Here is a 22814-nt window from a genome sequence, read left to right on the forward strand (position 1 = left end):
AGAGACAAATAAAAAAATTAGCTTCACTGTCCAAATAAATAACTACCACCCAGACCGGTCCCAAATGGCACCCCATTCCCTATATATAGTGGAATAGGGCTCCGGTCAAAAGTAGTGCACTCCATAGGGAATAGGGTGCCAGCAACAGCAGTAGTTGAATAAACCTTAACTATCAGCACTACCACCAGAGGGGGCTGTCTCACCCTAAAGGTGTAGTTGCCTGGCAGCAGCAGTAGTTGAATAAACCCTAACTATCAGCACTACCACCAGAGGGGGCTGTCTCACCCTAAAGGTGTAGTTGCCTAGCAGCAGCAGTAGTTGAATAAACCCTAACTATCAGCACTACCACCAGAGGGGGCTGTCTCACCCTAAAGGTGTAGTTGCCTAGCAGCAGCAGTAGTTGAATAAACCCTAACTATCAGCACTACCACCAGAGGGGGCTGTCTCACCCTAAAGGTGTAGTTGCCTGGCAGCAGCAGTCTGTAGTATTCTCCATGACGGTCGGTTCTGAAGGGACAGAGGTTCTGTCTCCCCTCCACCTCCACCAGAGCATTCTGTGATGGGTTTCCCTCCGCGTCCATCACCTGCCCTTTCACACCTAGAGACACACACACACACACACACACACACACACACACACACACACACCAGGACGGAAGGAGAGAAAGACAATCAATACCAACCAAGCCAATTGGTTTTCAATTTATGGTCATCCAAATTGTTAAAAGGTTTTTAAAACCATTCGAGTAAATGCAACAGTTGAACAGTTGAAATTCCTCCAAAACTCCATCAGGTATCGACTGGATTATAGCACATAAAACATTTTACTGGAACAGACAAATAATACCTGGGATTTTGGTACTCAATATGTCAAATTTCACTTTTATTTTCTTAGCATTCACTCATATGCACATTTTGTAATGGTATCTGGTATTTAAAACAATATGTGTTCAAATAAAGAAAACGACGTATGCCTCATTTGCATAAACACACGAGGTAATTTGCATATATGAATAAATTCACCTAGGTGGAACTGGCCTGCAACCACCAACCACTAGCTCTGTCTAGGCTTACCTGCTCGGTCTAGACAGCCTCATTCAATACTGTTGTCAAGTTGTGTTGCATAATTCAACATGTTGCGTCACTAGCAGGATAGCCTCAGATTAAAGATCAACAGGCTTGGCTCTAGATCACATCTATCTAAACAGACATAATATCACTATCGTCCCAGTGTTCATTTTCAGGAAGTTGCTTTCATGTCAGCTCATCTAATTTGTAAACATTAAAAAATGACAGACACAAGCAAATACTATGAAAGATTCACAGGAGTAAAATGAACGTAATCAATCCAGCGAGATTTAAGTGCCAAGTGGATTTCGCCCCTCCCCCTCACACACAGGAAATAGATCCTCAGGTGGGCGGAGCTTGCTTGCGCTTCTACTCCAATTGTCCGGCTGTTAGTTAGACGATACCCCATTAACTATTCAGAAAGGGGCGGAGTTTCCTCCTTCTTAACTTTACTGGAATGAATGAACCCTTCGTCGCCTTATTCTGTGTTTACCTCGACACAACACAGGAGAACAGTCAGACTATTCTGGAAAAGCTTTCGACTGGACTACAGGGGGAGCTTCTGTTGGGTTATTAAATATGACCTTTTAGCCAGGGTCACATTACAGTGGTGATTGTTGTGATGTCAGTTGAGGCACCAAGCATCACACCGACTCTCCTCTGCATCCCAAATGGTGCCCTAATACCTATATAGTGCACTACTTGACCAGAGTCCTATGGCACTCTATTCCCTATATAGTGCACTACTTTTGACCAGGGCCCACAGCCCAAATGGCACAATATTCCCTATATAGTGCACTACTTTACACCGTGATGACTGACTTGGACCAGGAGTCATCCCAGGGTAGAAGACCGTGATGACTGACCTGGACCAAGAGTCGTCCCAGGGTAGAAGACCGTGATGACTGACCTGGACCAGCAGTCATCCCAGGGTAGACCGTGATGACTGACCTGGACCAGGAGTCGGCCCAGGGTAGACCGTGATGACTGACTCGGACCAGGAGTCGTCCCAGGGTAGAAGACCGTGATGACTGACCTGGACCAGGAGTCGTCCCAGGGTAGAAGACCGTGATGACTGACCTGGACCAGGAGTCATCCCAGGGTAGACAGTGATGACTGACCCGGACCAGGAGTCGTCCCAGGGTAGACCGTGATGACTGACCCGGACCAGGAGTCGTCCCAGGGTAGACCGTGATGACTGACCTGGACCAGGAGTCATCCCAGGGTAGAAGACCGTGATGACTGACCTGGACCAGGAGTCGTCCCAGGGTAGACCGTGATGACTGACCTGGACCAGGAGTCATCCCAGGGTAGAAGACCATGATGACTGACCCTGACCAGGAGTCGTCCCAGGGTAGACCGTGATGACTGACCCTGACCAGGAGTCATCCCAGGGTAGACCGTGATGACTGACCCTGACCAGGAGTCATCCCAGGGTAGACCGTGATGACTGACCTGGACCAGGAGTCGTCCCAGGGTAGAAGACCGTGATGACTGACCTGGACCAGGAGTCGTCCCAGGGTAGAAGACCGTGATGACTGACCTGGACCAGCAGTCATCCCAGGGTAGACCGTGATGACTGACCTGGACCAGCAGTCATCCCAGGGTAGAAGACCGTGATGACTGACCTGGACCAGGAGTCGTACCAGGGTAGACCGTGATGACTGACCTGGACCAGGAGTCGTCCCAGGGTAGACCGTGATGACTGACCTGGACCAGCAGTCATCCCAGGGTAGAAGACCGTGATGACTGACCTGGACCAGGAGTCATCCCAGGGTAGAAGACCGTGATGACTGACCTGGACCAGGAGTCATCCCAGGGTAGACCGTGATGACTGACCTGGACTAGCAGTCATCCCAGGGTAGACCATGATGACTGACCTGGACCAGGAGTCGTCCCAGGGTAGACCGTGATGACTGACCTGGACCAGGAGTCGTCCCAGGGTAGACCGTGATGACTGACCTGGACCAGGAGTCGTCCCAGGGTAGAAGACCGTGATGACTGACCTGGACCAGGAGTCGTCCCAGGGTAGACCGTGATGACTGACCTGGACCAGGAGTCGTCCCAGGGTAGACCGTGATGACTGACCTGGACCAGGAGTCGTACCAGGGTAGAAGACCGTGATGACTGACCTGGACCAGGAGTCATCCCAGGGTAGACCGCGATGACTGACCTGGACCAGTAGTCATCCCAGGGTAGACCGTGATGACTGACCTGGACCAGGAGTTGTCCCAGGGTAGACCGTGATGACTGACCTGGACCAGGAGTCATCCCAGGGTAGACCGCGATGACTGACCTGGACCAGTAGTCATCCCAGGGTAGACCGTGATGACTGACCTGGACCAGGAGTTGTCCCAGGGTAGACCGTGATGACTGACCTGGACCAGGAGTCGTCCCAGGGTAGAAGACCGTGATGACTGATCTGGACCAGGAGTCGTCTCAGGGTAGACCGTGATGACTGATCTGGACCAGGAGTCATCTCAGGGTAGACCGTGATGACTGATCTGGACCAGCAGTCTTCCCAGGGTAGAAGACCGTGATGACTGACCTGGACCAGGAGTCGTCCCAGGGTAGACCGTGATGACTGACCTGGACCAGCAGTCTTCCCAGGGTAGAAGACCGTGATGACTGACCTGGACCAGGAGTCGTCTCAGGGTAGACCGTGATGACTGATCTGGACCAGCAGTCTTCCCAGGGTAAACCGTGATGACTGACCCGGACCAGGAGTCGTCCCAGGGTAGAAGACCGTGATGACTGACCTGGACCAGGAATCATCCCAGGGTAGACCGTGATGACTGACCTGGACCAGGAGTTGTCCCAGGGTAGACCGTGATGACTGACCTGGACCAGGAGTCATCCCAGGGTAGAAGACCGTGATGACTGACCTGGACCAGCAGTCATCCCAGGGTAGACCGTGATGACTGACCTGGACCAGGAGTCGTCCCAGGGTAGACCGTGATGACTGACCTGGACCAGGAGTCGTCCCAGGGTAGACCGTGATGACTGACCTGGACCAGGAGTCGGCCCAGGGTAGAAGACCGTGATGACTGACCTGGACCAGGAATCATCCCAGGGTAGAAGACCGTGATGACTGACCTGGACCAGGAGTTGTCCCAGGGTAGACCGTGATGACTGACCCTGACCAGGAGTCGTCCCAGGGTAGACCGTGATGACTGACCTGGACCAGGAGTCGTCCCAGGGTAGACCGTGATGACTGACCTGGACCAGGAGTCATCCCAGGGTAGAAGACCGTGATGACTGACCTGGACCAGGAGTCATCCCAGGGTAGACCGTGATGACTGACCTGGACCAGGAGTCGTCCCAGGGTAGAAGACCGTGATGACTGACCTGGACCAGGAGTCGTCCCAGGGTAGACCATGATGACTGACCTGGACCAGGAGTCGTCCCAGGGTAGAAGACCGTGATGACTGACCCTGACCAGGAGTCGTCCCAGGGTAGACCGTGATGACTGACCTGGACCAGCAGTCGTCCCAGGGTAGACCATTGTTGTGAGATCTGATCTGTAGATCTATTTTAGTGCCTGGGGGCTTTTCAGCATGTGACATAACATTGTGATTTTTTTTTTTTACAGAATTACCTTAAGCTTACATTCAATATCCACAAATCTTAAATGAATCGTTTAACCTTACCGATTCTTACCTAAATTAATCATACTACCACTGAAATGATCAAGCCACCACCTGGTAGTGAAACACTGTATTGCAGTATTGATTGATTTGATTGTATTTACGATAGACAGCGTGGTACGAACCCGCGACAGACAGCGTGGTACTAACCAACGACAGACAGCGTGGTACTAACCCACGACAGACAGCGTGGTACTAACCCACGATAGACAGCGTGGTACTAACCCACGATAGACAGAGTGGTACGAACCCGCGACAGACAGCGTGGTACTAACCCGCGACAGACAGCGTGGTACTAACCCGCGACAGACAGCGTGGTACTAACCCGCGACAGACAGCGTGGTACTAACCCGCGATAGACAGAGTGGTACTTACCCACGATAGACAGCATGGTACTAACCCACGATAGACAGCGTGGTACTGACCCACGATAGACAGCGTGGTACTAACCCACGATAGACAGCACGGTACTAACCCACGATAGACAGCACGGTACTAACCCACGATAGACAGCGTGGTACTAACCCACGATAGACAGCGTGGTACTAACCCACGATAGACAGCGTGGTACTAACCCACGATAGACAGAGTGGTACTTACCCACGATAGACAGCATGGTACTGACCCACGATAGACAGCGTGGTACTAACCCACGATAGACAGCGTGGTACTAACCCACGACAGACAGCGTGGTACTAACCCACGACAGACAGCGTGGTACTAACCCACGACAGACAGAGTGGTACTAACCCACGACAGACAGCGTGGTACTAACCCACGACAGAGTGGTAATAACCCACGATAGACAGCGTGGTACTAACCCACGACACACAGCGTGGTACTAACCCACGACACACAGCGTGGTACTAACCCACGATAGACAGAACGGTACTGACCTGTGACAGACAGCATGGTAATAACCCACGATAGACAGCGTGGTACTAACCCACGACAGACAGAGTGGTACTGACCCAGATGGACCTGTTGCATGTATGCCAGCAGCGCGGCCCGGTTGGCGTCCCAGAGCTCAGGCAGATCACTCTCTGGAGGGAATTTACAACAGGACAGCTCCAAGGTGATCTCTAGACACTGGCCCCACACGTAGTTATAGTCCTGCATCCCTCCTAGGAAACAGATAGAAAAACATGAAACTGAGCCAGACTGGAGCCATAATGGTGCTCTTCACTGTAGTCTATTAGACCAGTATCCTAGGAAACAGATAGAAAAACATGAAACTGAGCCAGACTGGAGCCATAATGGTGCTCTTCACTGTAGTCTATTAGACCAGTATCCTAGGAAACAGATAGAAAAACATGAAACTGAGCCAGACTGGAGCCATAATGGTGCTCGTCACTGCACAAGTCACTGTAGTCTATTAGACCAGTATCTTAGGAAACGGATAGAAAAACATGAAACTGAGCCAGACTGGAGCCATAATGGTGCTCTTCACTGTAGTCTATTAGACCAGTATCCTAGGAAACGGATAGAAAAACATGAAACTGAGCCAGACTGGAGCCATAATGGTGCTCGTCACTGCACAAGTCACTGTAGTCTATTAGACCAGTATCTTAGGAAACGGATAGAAAAACATGAAACTGAGCCAGACTGGAGCCATAATGGTGCTCGTCACTGTAGTCTATTAGACCAGTATCCTATGAAACGGATAAAAAAACATGAAACTGAGCCAGATTAGAGCCATAATGGTGCTCGTCACTGCACCAGTCACTGTAGTCTATTAGACCAGTATCCTAGGAAACGGATAGAAAAACATGAAACTGAGCCAGACTAGAGCCATAATGGTGCTCGTCACTGTAGTCTATTAGACCAGTATCCTAGGAAACGGATAGAAAAACATGAAACTGAGCCAGACTGGAGCCATAATGGTGCTCGTCACTGCACCAGTCACCGTAGTCTATTAGACCAGTATCCTAGGAAACGGATAGAAAAACATGAAACTGAGCCAGACTGGAGCCATAATGGTGCTCGTCACTGCACCAGTCACTGTCGTCTATTAGACCAGTTTCTATAGGGTGAAGGGACATAATGACTGAACGTACATGTGCAGTTCTATATGTATTCTACACTGAGATGATGCGGAACACTCCGGAACATTTACATAAATCTCCCATTGACATCAATGATCGGATGTCTTAGCAACTCTGCTAAATCTTAACCCAATATCTCCAGGGTTGATGACAACACGGACGTTGACCCAGCGAAAGGTCATGTATGTACAGTCGTGGTCAAAAGTTTTGAGAATGACACAAATATGCATTTTCACAACACGACTGTACACGTGACCTCTAGTATTAGTACTGTATCGAATTTATCCCGTTTTGAACTATGAACCCGGGGGAGGGGGGGGGGCAGCTTGCGACTATCAACCCAACACCCTTAACTATTACCCCAGATCTGTAAGCTGATAGATGTATTGACTGACCTGGCAGAGGGTACCAGTAGTAGCCGTTGGTGATGCCCTCCTTAAAGTCCTTGGAGTCGTAACAGTGGTCTCCCTTGTGCATCTTGCTGTGGGTGTAGGAGTAGGTCTTAGCCAGCTGGATCAACACGTCGCTGTCGGGGGCAACACTGGATCCACTCTGCAGCTCACTACCTGTGTGACAACACAACACGTCAACCTGTTCCCTATATAGTGCACTACTTTAGACCAGAGCCCTATTCCCTATATAGTGCACTACTTTAGACCAGAGCCCTATTCCCTATATAGTGCACTACTTTAGACCAGAGCCCTATTCCCTATATAGTGCACTACTTTAGACCAGAGCCCTATTCCCTATATAGTACACTACTTTAGACCAGAGCCCTATTCCCTATATAGTACACTACTTTAGACCAGAGCCCTATTCCCTATATAGTACACTACTTTAGACCAGAGCCCTATTCCCTATATAGTGCACTACTTTAGACCAGAGCCCTATTCCCTATATAGTACACTACTTTAGACCAGAGTCCTATTCCCTATATGGTACACTACTTTAGACCAGAGCCCTATATAGTACACTACTTTAGACCAGAGCCCTATTCCTATATAGTGCACTACTTTAGACCAGAGCCCTATTCCCTATATAGTACACTACTTTAGACCAGAGTACAATTCCCTATATAGTACACTACTATAGACCAGAGCCCTATTCCCTATATAGTACACTACTTTAGACCAGAGGCCTATTCCCTATATAGTGCACTACTTTAGACCAGAGCCCTATATAGTACACTACTTTAGACCAGAGCCCTATTCCCTATATAGTGCACTACTTTAGACCAGAGCCCTATTCCCTATATAGTGCACTACTTTAGACCAGAGCCCTATTCCCTATATAGTGCACTACTTTAGACCAGAGCCCTATTCCCTATATAGTACACTACTTTAGACCAGAGTACAATTCCCTATATAGTACACTACTATAGACCAGAGCCCTATTCCCTATATAGTACACTACTATAGACCAGAGTACAATTCCCTATATAGTACACTACTATAGACCAGAGCCCTATTCCCTATATAGTACACTACTTTAGACCAGAGGCCTATTCCCTATATAGTGTACTACTTTAGACCAGAGCCCTATTCCCTATATAGTGCACTACTTTAGACCAGAACCCTATTCCCTATATAGTGCACTACTTTAGACCAGAGCCCTATTCCCTATATAGTGCACTACTTTAGACCAGAGCCCTATTCCCTATATAGTACACTACTTTATACCAGGGCCCAATACCTATATAGTGCACTACTATAGACCTAAGCCCTATTCCCTATATAGTGCACTACTTTAGACCAGAGCCCTATTCCATATATAGTACACTACTTTAGACCAGAGCCCTATTCCCTATATAGTACACTACTTTAGACCAGAACCCTATTCCCTATGTAGTACACTACTTTAGACCAGAGCCCTATTCCCTATATAGTGTACTACTTTAGACCAATGCCCTGGGCTATTTGGGACACAATGGAGACATAACCAATATTGATGTGATTGACTGATTGGTTGATCTATTGATCTCTTGACAGGGACACCTGTTGTTACTCTGTAGTCATTCTAGTAGTCTCTATATTAGACACCTGTTGATTCTCTACTCTGTAGTCAGTCTAGTAGTCTCTATATTAGACACCTGTTGTTACTCTGTAGTCATTCTAGTAGTCTCTATATTAGACACCTGTTGATTCTCTACTCTGTAGTCATTCTAGTAGTCTCTATATTAGACACCTGTTGTTACTCTGTAGTCAGTCTAGTAGTCTCTATATTAGACACCTGTTGATTCTCTACTCTGTAGTCATTCTAGTAGTCTCTATATTAGACACCTGTTGATTCTCTACTCTGTAGTCATTCTAGTAGTCTCTATATTAGACACCTGTTGATTCTCTACTCTGTAGTCATTCTAGTAGTCTCTATATTAGACACCTGTTGATTCTCTACTCTGTAGTCATTCTAGTAGTCTCTATATTAGACACCTGTTGTTACTCTGTAGTCATTCTAGTAGTCTCTATATTAGACACCTGTTGATTCTTACTCTGTAGTCATTCTAGTAGTCTCTATATTAGACACCTGTTGATTCTCTACTCTGTAGTCATTCTAGTAGTCTCTATATTAGACACCTGTTGATTCTCTACTCTGTAGTCATTCTAGTAGTCTCTATATTAGACACCTGTTGATTCTCTACTCTGTAGTCATTCTAGTAGTCTCTATATTAGACACCTGTTGATTCTCTACTCTGTAGTCATTCTAGTAGTCTCTATATTAGACACCTGTTGATTCTCTACTCTGTAGTCATTCTAGTAGTCTCTATATTAGACACCTGTTGATTCTCTACTCTGTAGTCATTCTAGTAGTCTCTATATTAGACACCTGTTGATTCTCTACTCTGTAGTCATTCTAGTAGTCTCTATATTAGACACCTGTTGATTCTCTACTCTGTAGTCATTCTAGTAGTCTCTATATTAGACACCTGTTGATTCTCTACTCTGTAGTCATTCTAGTAGTCTCTATATTGGGATCACTCAGCCTCTTTCTCTCTTTCTGTGTGTAAAGTACCTCCGTTGCTGTTGTCGTAGGGGTAGCTGGCCACCACAGCCCCACCGTGCAGGTTGGCCGACAGGACGAAGCTCTCAGTCTTCAGCCAGTCCATAATGGCTCTCACCTCCATTTCTCTCATTCCACTCTCCTTCTTAGAGAAGGCATCTGGGAAGTTCCTGTTCAGATCGATGCCGTTCTTATTGAACCTGTCAGGGAACCATATGACAAAATACAGAATATTAAGTTCACTAGGTACCGACCAAATAAAATACAATTTTATTTGTCACATGCGCCAAATGCAACAGACCTTAGTGAAATGCTGAATACAACAGGTGTAGTAGACCTTACAGTGAAATGCTGAATACAACAGGTGTAGTTGACCTTACAGTGAAATGCCGAATACAACAGGTGTAGTAGACCTCACAGTGAAATGCTGAATACAACAGGTGTAGGTAGACCTTACAGTGAAATGCTGAATACAACAGGTGTAGGTAGACCTTACAGTGAAATGCTGAATACAACAGGTGTAGGTAGACCTTACAGTGAAATGCTGAATACAAACAGGTGTAGTAGACCTTACAGTGAAATGCTGAATACAAACAGGTGTAGTAGACCTTACAGTGAAATGCTGAATACAAACAGGTGTAGTAGACCTTACAGTGAAATGCTGAATACAACAAGTGTAGGTAGACCTTACAGTGAAATGCTGAATACAACAGGTGTAGTAGACCTTACAGTGAAATCCCGAATACAACAGGTGTAGTAGACCTTAGTGAAATGCTGAATACAACAGGTGTAGGTAGACCTTAGTGAAATGCTGAATACAACAGGTGTAGGTAGACCTTAGTGAAATGCTGAATACAACAGGTGTAGTAGACCTTAGTGAAATGCTGAATACAACAGATGTAGGTAGACCTTAGTGAAATGTTGAATACAACAGGTGTAGGTAGACCTTAGTGAAATGCTGAATACAACAGGTGTAGTAGACCTTAGTGAAATCCCGAATACAACAGGTGTAGTAGACCTTAGTGAAATGCTGAATACAACAGGTGTAGTTGACCTTACAGTGAAATGCTGAATACAACAGGTGTAGGTAGACCTTACAGTGAAATGCTGAATACAACAGGTGTAGGTAGACCTTACAGTGAAATGCTGAATACAACAGGTGTAGTAGACCTTACAGTGAAATGCTGAATACAACAGGTGTAGGTAGAGCTTAGTGAAATGCTGAATACAACAGGTGTAGATAGACCTTAGTGAAATGCTGAATACAACAGGTGTAGATAGACCTTAGTGAAATGCTGAATACAACAGGTGTAGTAGACCTTAGTGAAATGCTGAATACAACAGGTGTAGTAGACCTTAGTGAAATGCTGAATACAACAGGTGTAGGTAGACCTTAGTGAAATGCTGAATACAACAGGTGTAGGTAGACCTTAGTGAAATGCTGAATACAACAGGTGTAGATAGACCTTAGTGAAATGCTGAATACAACAGGTGTAGTAGACCTTAGTGAAATGCTGAATACAACAGGTGTAGTAGACCTTAGTGAAATGCTGAATACAACAGGTGTAGGTAGACCTTAGTGAAATGCTGAATACAACAGGTGTAGTAGACCTTAGTGAAATCCCGAATACAACAGGTGTAGTAGACCTTACTGAAATGCTGAATACAACAGGTGTAGGTAGACCTTAGTGAAATGCTGAATACAACAGGTGTAGTAGACCTTAGTGAAATGCTGAATACAACAGATGTAGGTAGACCTTAGTGAAATGCTGAATACAACAGGTGTAGTAGACCTTAGTGAAATGCTTCCTTACAAGCCCTTAACCAACAATGCAGTTAAGAAAATACCAACAAAAAAAGTAAGAGATAACAAATAATTAAATAGCAGCAGTAAATAACAATAGCGGGGCTATACACAGGGGGTACCGGTACAGAGTCAGTGTGCTGGGGCACCGGTGTTGATGTACATGTAGGTAGAGTTATTGAAGTGACTATGCATAGATAATAAGAGAGTAGCAGGGGTTTAAAATGGGGGGGCAATGCAAATAGTCTGGGTCGCAATTTGATTAGCTGTTGATTAGCTGTTCAGGAGTCTTATGGCTTGGGTATCGCCCTCCAGGTTCCCTCGGAGAGTTCATCAATGAGCTTGATGCCTTGATAAGCTCCTTTCCTGAGGACGGCTCACCTCTCACAGTCCTGGGCGACTTTAACCTCCCCACGTCTACCTTTGACTCATTCCTCTCTGCCTCCTTCTTTCCACTCCTCTCCTCTTTTGACCTCACCCTCTCACCTTCCCCCCTACTCACAAGGCAGGCAATACGCTCGACCTCATCTTTACTAGATGCTGTTCTTCCACTAACCTCACTGCAACTCCCCTCCAAGTCTCCGACCACTACCTTGTATCCTTTTCCCTCTCGCTCTCATCCAACACTTCCCACTGCCCCTACTCGGATGGTATCGCGCCGTCCCAACCTTCGCTCTCTCTCCCCCGCTTACTCTTTCCTCTTCCATCCTATCATCTCTTCCCTCTGCTCATACCTTCTCCAACCTTTCTCCTGATTCTGCCTCCTCAACCCTCCTCTCTTCCCTTTCTGCATCCTTTGACTCTCTATGTCCCCTATCCTCCAGGCCGGCTCGGTCCTCCCCTCCCGCTCCGTGGCTCGATGACTCATTGCGAGCTCACAGAACAGAGCTCCGGGCAGCCGAGCGGAAATGGAGGAAAACTCGCCTCCCTGCGGACCTGGCATCCTTTCATTCCTCCTCTCTACATTTTCCTCCTCTGTCTCTGCTGCTAAAGCCACTTTCTACCACTCTAAATTCCAAGCATCTGCCTCTAACCCTAGGAAGCTCTTTGCCACCTTCTCCTCCCTCCTGAATCCTCCTCCCCCTCCCCCCTCCTCCCTCTCTGCAGATGACTTCGTCAACCATTTTGAAAAGAAGGTTGACGACATCCGATCCTCGTTTGCTAAGTCAAACGACACCGCTGGTTCTGCTCACACTGCCCTACCCTGTGCTCTGACCTCTTTCTCCCCTCTCTCTCCAGATGAAATCTCGCTTCTTGTGACGGCCGGCCGCCCAACAACCTGCCCGCTCGACCCTATCCCTCCTCTCTTCTCCAGACCATTTCCGGGGACCTTCTCCCTTACCTCACCTCGCTCATCAACTCATCCCTGACCGCTGGCTACGTCCCTTCCGTCTTCAAGAGAGCGAGAGTTGCACCCCTTCTGAAAAAAACCTACACTCGATCCCTCCGATGTCAACAACTACAGACCAGTATCCCTTCTTTCTTTTCTCTCCAAAACTCTTGAACGTGCCGTCCTTGGCCAGCTCTCCCGCTATCTCTCTCAGAATGACCTTCTTGATCCAAATCAGTCAGGTTTCAAGACTAGTCATTCAACTGAGACTGCTCTTCTCTGCATCACGGAGGCGCTCCGCACTGCTAAAGCTAACTCTCTCCTCTGCTCTCATCCTTCTAGACCTATCGGCTGCCTTCGATACTGTGAACCATCAGATCCTCCTCTCCACCCTCTCCGAGTTGGGCATCTCCGCCCGCGGCCCACGCTTGGATTGCGTCCTACCTGACAGGTCGCTCCTACCAGGTGGCGTGGCGAGAATCTGTCTCCTCGCCACGCGCTCTCTCCACTGGTGTCCCCCAGGGCTCTGTTCTAGGCCCTCTCCTATTCTCGCTATACACCAAGTCACTTGGCTCTGTCATAACCTCACATGGTCTCTCCTATCATTGCTATGCAGACGACACACAATTAATCTTCTCCTTTCCCCCTTCTGATGACCAGGTGGCGAATCGCATCTCTGCATGTCTGGCAGACATATCAGTGTGGATGACGGATCACCACCTCAAGCTGAACCTCGGCAAGACGGAGCTGCTCTTCCTCCCGGGGAAGGACTGCCCGTTCCATGATCTCGCCATCACGGTTGACAACTCCATTGTGTCCTCCTCCCAGAGCGCTAAGAACCTTGGCGTGATCCTGGACAACACCCTGTCGTTCTCAACCAACATCATGGCGGTGGCCCGTTCCTGTAGGTTCATGCTCTACAACATCCGCAGAGTACGACCCTGCCTCACACAGGAAGCGGCGCAGGTCCTAATCCAGGCACTTGTCATCTCCCGTCTGGATTACTGCAACTCGTTGTTGGCTGGGCTCCCTGCCTGTGCCATTAAACCCCTACAACTCATCCAGAACGCCGCAGCCCGTCTGGTGTTCAACCTTCCCAAGTTCTCTCACGTCACCCCGCTCCTCCGCTCTCTCCACTGGCTTCCAGTTGAAGCTCGCATCCGCTACAAGACCTTGGTGCTTGCCTACGGAGCTGTGAGGGGAACGGCACCGCAGTACCTCCAGGCTCTGATCAGGCCCTACACCCAAGCAAGGGCACTGCGTTCATCCACCTCTGGCCTGCTCGCCTCCCTACCATTGAGGAAGTACAGTTCCCGCTCAGCCCAGTCAAAACTGTTCGCTGCTCTGGCCCCCCAATGGTGGAACAAACTCCCTCACGACGCCAGGACAGCGGAGTCAATCACCACCTTCCGGAGACACCTGAAACCCCACCTCTTCAAGGAATACCTAGGATAGGATAAGTAATCCTTCTCACCACCCCCCCTTAATGATTTAGATGCACTATTGTAAAGTGGCTGTTCCACTGGATGTCAGAAGGTGAATTCACCAATTTGTAAGTCGCTCTGGATAAGAGCGTCTGCTAAATGACTTAAATGTAATAAATGTAAATGTAAATGGGTAGAAGCTATTAAAGGGGCCTCGTGGACCTAGACTTGGCGCTCAGGTACCACTTGCTGTGCGGTAGCAGAGAGAACAGTCTATGACTAGGGTGGCTGGAGTCTGACCATTTTCAGGGCCTTCCTCTGACACCACCTGGTTTAGAGGTCCTGGATGGCAGGAAGCTTGGCCCCAGTGATGTACTGGACCGTATGCAGTACCCTCTGTAGTGCCTTGCGGTCGGATGCCAAGCAGTTGCCAGACCAGGCAGTGATGCAACCTGTCAGGATGCTCTTGATGGTGCAGCTGTAAAACCTTTTGAGGATCTGAGGACCCATGCCAAATCCTTTTAGTCTCCCGAGGGGGAGTAGATTTTGTCGTGCCCTCTTCACGACTGTCTTGGTGTGCTTGGACCATGTTAGTTTGTTGGTGATGTGGATGCCAATGAACTTGAAGCTCTCAACCTGCTCCATTGCAGCCCGTCGATGAGAATGGAGGCGTGCTCGGCCCTCTTTTTCCTGTAGTCCACAATCATCTCCTTTGTCTTGATCATGTTGAGGGAGAGGTTGTTGTCCTGGCACCACACGGTCAGGTCTCTGACCTCCTCCCAATAGGCTGTTTCATAGCTGTTGGTGATCAGGCCTACCACTGTTGTGTCATCAGCAAACTTAATGATGGTGTTGGAGTCATGCCTGGCTGTGCAGTCACGAGTGAACAGGGAGTACAGAAGGGGACTGAGCACGCACCCCTGAGGGGCTCCAGTGTTGAGGACCAGCGTGGCGGATGTGTCGTTACCTACCCTTACCACCTGGGGTGGCCCGTCAGGAAGTCCAGGATCCAGTTGCAGAGGGAGGTGTTTAGTCCCAGGGTCCTTATCTTAGTGATGAGCTTTGAGGGCACTATGGTGTTGAACGCTGAGCTGTAGTCAATCAATAGTATTCTCAGATAGGTGTTCCTTTTGTCCAGGTGGGAAAGGGCAGTGTGGAGTGCAATAAAGATTGCATCATATGTGGATCTGTTGGTGCAGTATGCAAATTGGAGTGGGTCTAGGGTTTCTGGGATAATGATGATGTGAGCCATGACCAGCCTTTCAAAGCATTTCATGGCTACAGACGTGAGTGCTACGGGTCGGTAGTCATTAAGGCAGGTTACCTTAGTGTTCTTGGGCACAGGGACTATGGTGGTCTGCTTGAAACACGTTGGTATTACAGACAGGGAGAGGTTAAAAATGTCAGTGAAGACACTAGCCAGTTGGTCAGGGCATGCTCGGAGTACACGTCCTGGTAATCCATCTGGCCCTGCGGTCTTGAATGTTGACCTGTTGAAAAGGTCTTAATCACATCGGCTGCCAGAGAGCATGATCACACAGTCATCCGGAACAGCTGATGCTCTCATGCATGTTACTTGCCTCGGGCGAGCATAGAAGTTATTTAGCTTGTCTGGTAGGATCGTGTCACTGGGCAGCTCTTGGCTGTGCTTCCCTTTGTAGTCTGTAATGGTTTGCAGGCCCTGCCACATCTGACGAGCGTTGGAGCCGGTGTAGTACAATTCAATCTTAGTCCTGTATTGAGGCTTTGCCTGTTTGATGGTTTGTCGGAGGGCATAGCGGGATTTCTTATAAGCTTCTGGGTTAGAGTCCCGTTCATTGAAAGCGGCAGCTCTACCGTTTAGCTCAGTGCAAATGTTGCCTGTAATCCATGGTTTCTGGTTGGGGTATGTACGTACAGTCCCTGTGGGAACGACATCCTCGATGACCTTTTGATGAAGCCAGTGACTGATGTGGTGTGCTCCTCAATGCCATCGGAAGAATCCCGGAACATGTTCCAGTCTGTGATAGCAAAACAGTCCTGTAGTTTAGCATCTGCTTCATCTGACCACTTTTTTTTTTTAATAGACAGAGTCACTGGTACTTCCTGCTTTAATTTTCGCTTGTAAGCAGGATAGAAGTATGGTGAGATTTACCACATGAGGGCGAGGGAGACGCGTCTCTGTGTATGGAGTAAAGGTGGTCTAGAATTGTTTCCCCTCTGGTTGCACATTTAACATGCTGACAGAGCCATCAGTATGAGATCCATGGGACATGGTTTATTCCCCCCACAGGGCCATCAGTATGAGATCCATGGGACATGGTTTATCCCCCCCACAGAGCCATCAGTATGAGATCCATGGGACATGGTTTATTCCCCCCACAGGGCCATCAGTATGAGATCCATGGGACATGGTTTATCCCCCCCACAGAGCCATCAGTATGAGATCCATGGGACATGGTTTATCCCCCCCACAGAGCCAACACCCGTCTGAAAGCATCTCTCTCGCTCTGCTCTGCGAAGACTTTCAGAGCACTGATATCCCATTCAGTGTGATCAGACCATTCCTTTTTTAAAAACAGTCATTGGTCCATTCATAAGATTCAGGCAGAGAGCTCGAATTGAAATTCTGTGGTCGCTGTTTACCCAGTGACGAGCGAGGATAACAAACAGTCACTCACCGTACAGACTAAGGTGGCCCTATACCAAACAGTCACTCACCGTACAGACTAAGGTGGCCCTATACCAAACAGTCACTCACCGTACAGACTAAGGTGGCCCTATACCAAACAGTCACTCACCGTACAGACTAAGGTGGATCTATACCAAATAGTCACTCACCGTACAGACTAAGGTGGCCCTATACCAAACAGTCACTCACCGTACCGACTAAGGTGGCCCTATACCAAACAGTCACTCACCGTACCGACTAAGGTGGCCCTATAACAAACAGTCACTCACCGTACAGACTAAGGTGGCCCTATACCAAACAGTCACTCACCGTACAGACTAAGGTGGCCCTATACCAAACAGTCACTCACCGTACAGACTAAGGTGGCCCTATACCAAACAGTCACTCACCGTACAGACTAAGGTGGCCCTATACCAAACAGTCACTCACCGTACAGACTAAGGTGGCCCTATAACAAACAGTCACTCACCGTACAGACTAAGGTGGCCCTATACCAAACAGTCACTCACCGTACAGACTAAGGTGGCCCTATACCAAACAGTCACTCACCGTACAGACTAAGGTGGCCCTATACCAAACAGTCACTCACCGTACAGACTAAGGTGGCCCTATACCAAACAGTCACTCACCGTACAGACTAAGGTGGATCTATACCAAACAGTCACTCACCGTACAGACTAAGGTGGCCCTATACCAAACAGTCACTCACCGTACAGACTAAGGTGGCCCTATACCAAACAGTCACTCACCGTACAGACTAAGGTGGCCCTATACCAAACAGTCACTCACCGTACAGACTAAGGTGGCCCTATACCAAACAGTCACTCACCGTACAGACTAAGGTGGCCCTATACCAAACAGTCACTCACCGTACAGACTAAGGTGGCCCTATACCAAACAGTCACTCACCGTACAGACTAAGGTGGCCCTATACCAAACAGTCACTCACCGTACAGACTAAGGTGGCCCTATACCAAACAGTCACTCACCGTACAGACTAAGGTGGCCCTATAACAAACAGTCACTCACCGTACAGACTAAGGTGGCCCTATACCAAACAGTCACTCACCGTACAGACTAAGGTGGCCCTATACCAAACAGTCACTCACCGTACAGACTAAGGTGGCCCTATACCAAACAGTCACTCACCGTACAGACTAAGGTGGCCCTATACCAAACAGTCACTCACCGTACAGACTAAGGTGGATCTATACCAAACAGTCACTCACCGTACAGACTAAGGTGGCCCTATACCAAACAGTCACTCACCGTACAGACTAAGGTGGCCCTATACCAAACAGTCACTCACCGTACAGACTAAGGTGGCCCTATACCAAACAGTCACTCACCGTACAGACTAAGGTGGCCCTATACCAAACAGTCACTCACCGTACAGACTAAGGTGGCCCTATACCAAACAGTCACTCACCGTACAGACTAAGGTGGCCCTATACCAAACAGTCACTCACCGTACAGACTAAGGTGGCCCTATACCAAACAGTCACTCACCGTACAGACTAAGGTGGCCCTATACCAAACAGTCACTCACCGTACAGACTAAGGTGGCCCTATACCAAACAGTCACTCACCGTACCAACTAAGGTGGCCCTATAACAAACAGTCACTCACCGTACAGACTAAGGTGGCCCTATACCAAACAGTCACTCACCGTACAGACTAAGGTGGCCCTATACCAAACAGTCACTCACCGTACAGACTAAGGTGGCCCTATACCAAACAGTCACTCACCGTACCGACTAAGGTGGCCCTATAACAAACAGTCACTCACCGTACAGACTAAGGTGGCCCTATACCAAACAGTCACTCACCGTACCAACTAAGGTGGCCCTATAACAAACAGTCACTCACCGTACAGACTAAGGTGGCCCTATACCAAACAGTCACTCACCGTACAGACTAAGGTGGCCCTATACCAAACAGTCACTCACCGTACCGACTAAGGTGGCCCTATACCAAACAGTCACTCACCGTACAGACTAAGGTGGCCCTATACCAAACAGTCACTCACCGTACAGACTAAGGTGGCCCTATACCAAATAGTCACCCACCATACAGACTAAGGTGGCCCTATACCAAACAGTCACTCACCGTACAGACTAAGGTGGCCCTATACCAAACAGTCACTCACCGTACAGACTAAGGTGGATCTATACCAAACAGTCACTCACCGTACAGACTAAGGTGGCCCTATACCAAACAGTCACTCACCGTACAGACTAAGGTGGATCTATCCCAAACCACTGTCATGGTACTGTTCTCTCTCTCTCTGCTCTGTGATGACATTCACAGTGACTTAAGACCTCCAACACCATCCAGTAACGTCTACAGGTGTGCGTAATGATGATCTACAGGTGTGAATCATGATGATCTACAGGTGTGAATCATGATGAGTGCCAGGTGTGAATCATGATGAGTGCCAGGTGTGAATCATGATGAGTGCCAGGTGTGCGTAATGATGAGTGCCAGGTGTGAATCATGATGATCTACAGGTGTGCGTAATGATGAGTGCCAGGTGTGCGTAATGATGAGTGCCAGGTGTGAATCATGATGATCTACAGGTGTGCGTAATGATGATATACAGGTGTGAATCATAATGATATACAGGTGTGAATCATAATGATCTACAGGTGTGAATCATAATGATGATCTACAGGTGTGAATCATAATGATGATCTACAGGTGTGCGTAATGATGATCTACAGGTGTGCGTAATGATGATCTACAGGTGTGCGTAATGATGATCTACAGGTGTGCGTAATGATGATCTACAGGTGTGCGTAATGATGATCTACAGGTGTGCGTAATGATGATCTACAGGTGTGCGTAATGAAGAATCCAAGGCCCGGTGGTTAGTAATCAGGCGACGTCGAACGCGGCAGGACTAGGGGGCCATTTGTGACACAAGCCAGGGTAAAAGGAGAAGGAAGGAGGCTCAGAGCGGAGGAGGAGGAGGAAGTGCCAGGATATTTGCTGAACTCGTCAGTGCGTGACAGGGCCGGGATGTGTGGGGCACTAGGTAAACATTATAAGGCTATCTCAACCCCCCTTCCCCTCTACTCCACCTCTCCCCAGAGCACAGAGAGCTCTTTATCCCCACGCTGCCTCTCCAAGGAGGGGAACACAGCTCTGCTACAGTCAAGAGAAGAAGACATGATTCACTCCCAGGCCGTGTCTCTACATCAGGGAAGAAGACATGATTCACTCCCAGGCCGTGTCTCTACATCAGGGAAGAAGACATGATTCACTCCCAGGCCGTGTCTCTACATCAGGGGAGAAGACATGATTCACTCCCAGGCCGTGTCTCTACATCAGGGAAGAAGACATGATTCACTCCCAGGCCGTGTCTCTACATCAGGGAGCTTCAACTCTTGTGACCAGGGGCCCCCTTCCAGGAAAACTGGCAACCCGGGGGCCCCTATCATACGTTAACTAAGTTATTATTATTATTTTTCTTCACATCTTGTCTTATCAGGTGAATGGCAATGTGGTGGAGAATTAAAATCAACATTATATAATGAATCTGTTTTTGGTAGATAAGAGTTCAGGTGGACCTTGGCTTCAGCAAAAACGCTGGAAAGGAGGGGCGCTGGACAGCAATGAGGAAAAGCATGAGAAAGGGCTGACCAAGAAACTGATTCGAGGCAGAAAGGAGTTGGAACACAACAACAACAAAGAAGAAGGCAGAGAATAATTCAGCTCACTTTATTCCACCGTCCAGGATGAGGTGACAGACGGTTTCTACGCTCTGAAGAAGACGTCTGCTCGGATGTCGAAACGTCAGTCACCTGTACTCATTCTGAACAATCCTAAACTCTTAAACTATTCGCTAGGAGCAGCTGGTTAAATGTGTTGGTAAACATTATCATTCTGAACAATCCTTAACTCTTAACCTATTCGCTAGGAGCAGCTGGTTAACTATGTTGGTAAACATTATGTCCAAGTCAAGAAAGTTTACCAGATGCACTTGTGTTTATCTCGTCAGTAACAATCGCCACTGCTTTCCTGGGAGTCGGCGTTCACGTTCAAATGGACAGTATATCGAGTAAAAACATTTACAGAGCTGCCTCAGGTGTAGCCTGGTTTATCTGTCTGGCCTGTGTGGCTGACTGCCTGGTTTATCTGTCTGGCCTGTGTGGCTGACTGCCTGGTTTATCGGTCTGGCCGGTGTGGCCCGTGGTTGACTGCCTGGTATAGTTGTCTGGCCCGTGGTTGACTGCCTGGTATAATTGTCTGGCCCGTGACTGACTGCCTGGTATAGTTGTCTGGCCCGTGGTTGACTGCCTGGTATAATTGTCTGGCCCGTGACTGACTGCCTGGTATAGTTGTCCGGCCCGTGGCTGACTGCCTGGTATAGTTGTCTGGCCCGTGGCTGACTGCCTGGTATAGTTGTCTGGCCCGTGGCTGACTGCCTGGTATAGTTGTCTGGCCCGTGGCTGACTGCCTGGTATAGTTGTCTGGCCCGTGGCTGACTGCCTGGTATAGTTGTCTGGCCCGTGGCTGACTGCCTGGTATAGCTGTCTGGCCCGTGGCTGACTGCCTGGTATAGTTGTCTGGCCCGTGGCTGACTGCCTGGTATAGTTGTCTGGCCCGTGGCTGACTGCCTGGTATAGCTGTCTGGCCCATGGCTGACTGCCTGGTATAGCTGTCTGGCCTGCTGCTGACTACCTGGTATAGTTGTCTGGCTCGTGGCTGACTGCCTGGTATAGCTGTCTGGCCTGCTGCTGACTACCTGGTATAGTTGTCTGGCTCGTGGCTGACTGCCTGGTATAGCTGTCTGGCCTGCTGCTGACTACCTGGTATAGTTGTCTGGCTCGTGGCTGACTGCCTGGTATAGTTGTCTGGCCCGTGGCTGACTGCCTGGTATAGTTGTCTTGCCCGTGGCTGACTGCCTGGTATAGTTGTCTGGCCCGTGGCTGACTGCCTGGTATAGTTGTCTGGCCCGTGGCTGACTGCCTGGCATAGTTGTCTGGCTCGTGGCTGACTGCCTGGTATAGTTGTTTGGCTCGTGGCTGACTACCTGGTATAGTTGTTTGGCCTGCTGCTGACTGCCTGGTATAGTTGTCTGGCCTGCTGCTGACTACCTGGTATAGGTGTCTGGCCTGCTGCTGACTACCTGGTATAGTTGTCTGGCTCGTGGCTGACTGCCTGGTATAGTTGTCTGGCCTGCTGCTGACTACCTGGTATAGTTGTCTGGCTCGTGGCTGACTGCCTGGCATAGCTGTCTGGCCTGCTGCTGACTGCCTGGTATAGTTGTCTGGCCTGCTGCTGACTACCTGGTATAGTTGTCTGGCCCGTGGCTGACTGCCTGGCATAGCTGTCTAACCCTTCCCTTCCAGAGGTTATTATAGCTGTCCCGGTCAGGCTGGAAGAGGCTGTAGGCTTGTCCCTGGCAGGCTGAGGTAGACTGAGAGAAATCCTGTAGCCTAATTCTGAATCATCTCCTGTACTTGTTTCGCTACCTCTCAAGGAGGTAGTGCACTCATTCCTTATCCTCCAAGTGTACACTTGTTCACTACCCCTCAAGGATGTAAAAAGCATTGTCATGGCATTCAAATTAAGTCTAGTATATTTTAATTCCTATTTCAACCCAATGCTTTTAAAAACACTTGATGGGGACGGAACTAGTGCACACATGGGGAGAGGGGAGAGTCAGGATCTGACCTCTGCAGCGGTCAGCACAGGCTGCCTGACCTTTCAGCAAATGGCCAGTAGGAAATAACCCAGATTGTGCCTTTTTTTTTTTTTTTATTTTACCTTTATTGAACTAGGCAAGTCAGTTAAGAGCAAATTCTTATTTTCAATGACGG

General features: G+C 48.6%; 1 protein-coding gene across 1 annotated transcript in view; it reads right to left on the reverse strand.

The window, feature by feature from the left end:
• Positions 1-22814, reverse strand: part of LOC135529152 (carboxypeptidase M-like) — a 102904-nt gene that overhangs the window by 9580 nt on the left and 70510 nt on the right. The window contains exons 5-8 of the mRNA XM_064958026.1: positions 9770-9957; positions 7156-7326; positions 5687-5839; positions 450-598 (exon numbers count right to left, since the gene is read on the reverse strand). Of these exons, the coding sequence (XP_064814098.1) occupies positions 450-598; positions 5687-5839; positions 7156-7326; positions 9770-9957 (661 nt within the window). The remainder of the gene's footprint in view (positions 1-449; positions 599-5686; positions 5840-7155; positions 7327-9769; positions 9958-22814) is intronic.

Source organism: Oncorhynchus masou, unplaced genomic scaffold, assembly GCF_036934945.1.
Source record: "Oncorhynchus masou masou isolate Uvic2021 unplaced genomic scaffold, UVic_Omas_1.1 unplaced_scaffold_1106, whole genome shotgun sequence".
In the NCBI taxonomy this organism is placed as follows: Eukaryota; Metazoa; Chordata; class Actinopteri; order Salmoniformes; family Salmonidae; genus Oncorhynchus; species Oncorhynchus masou.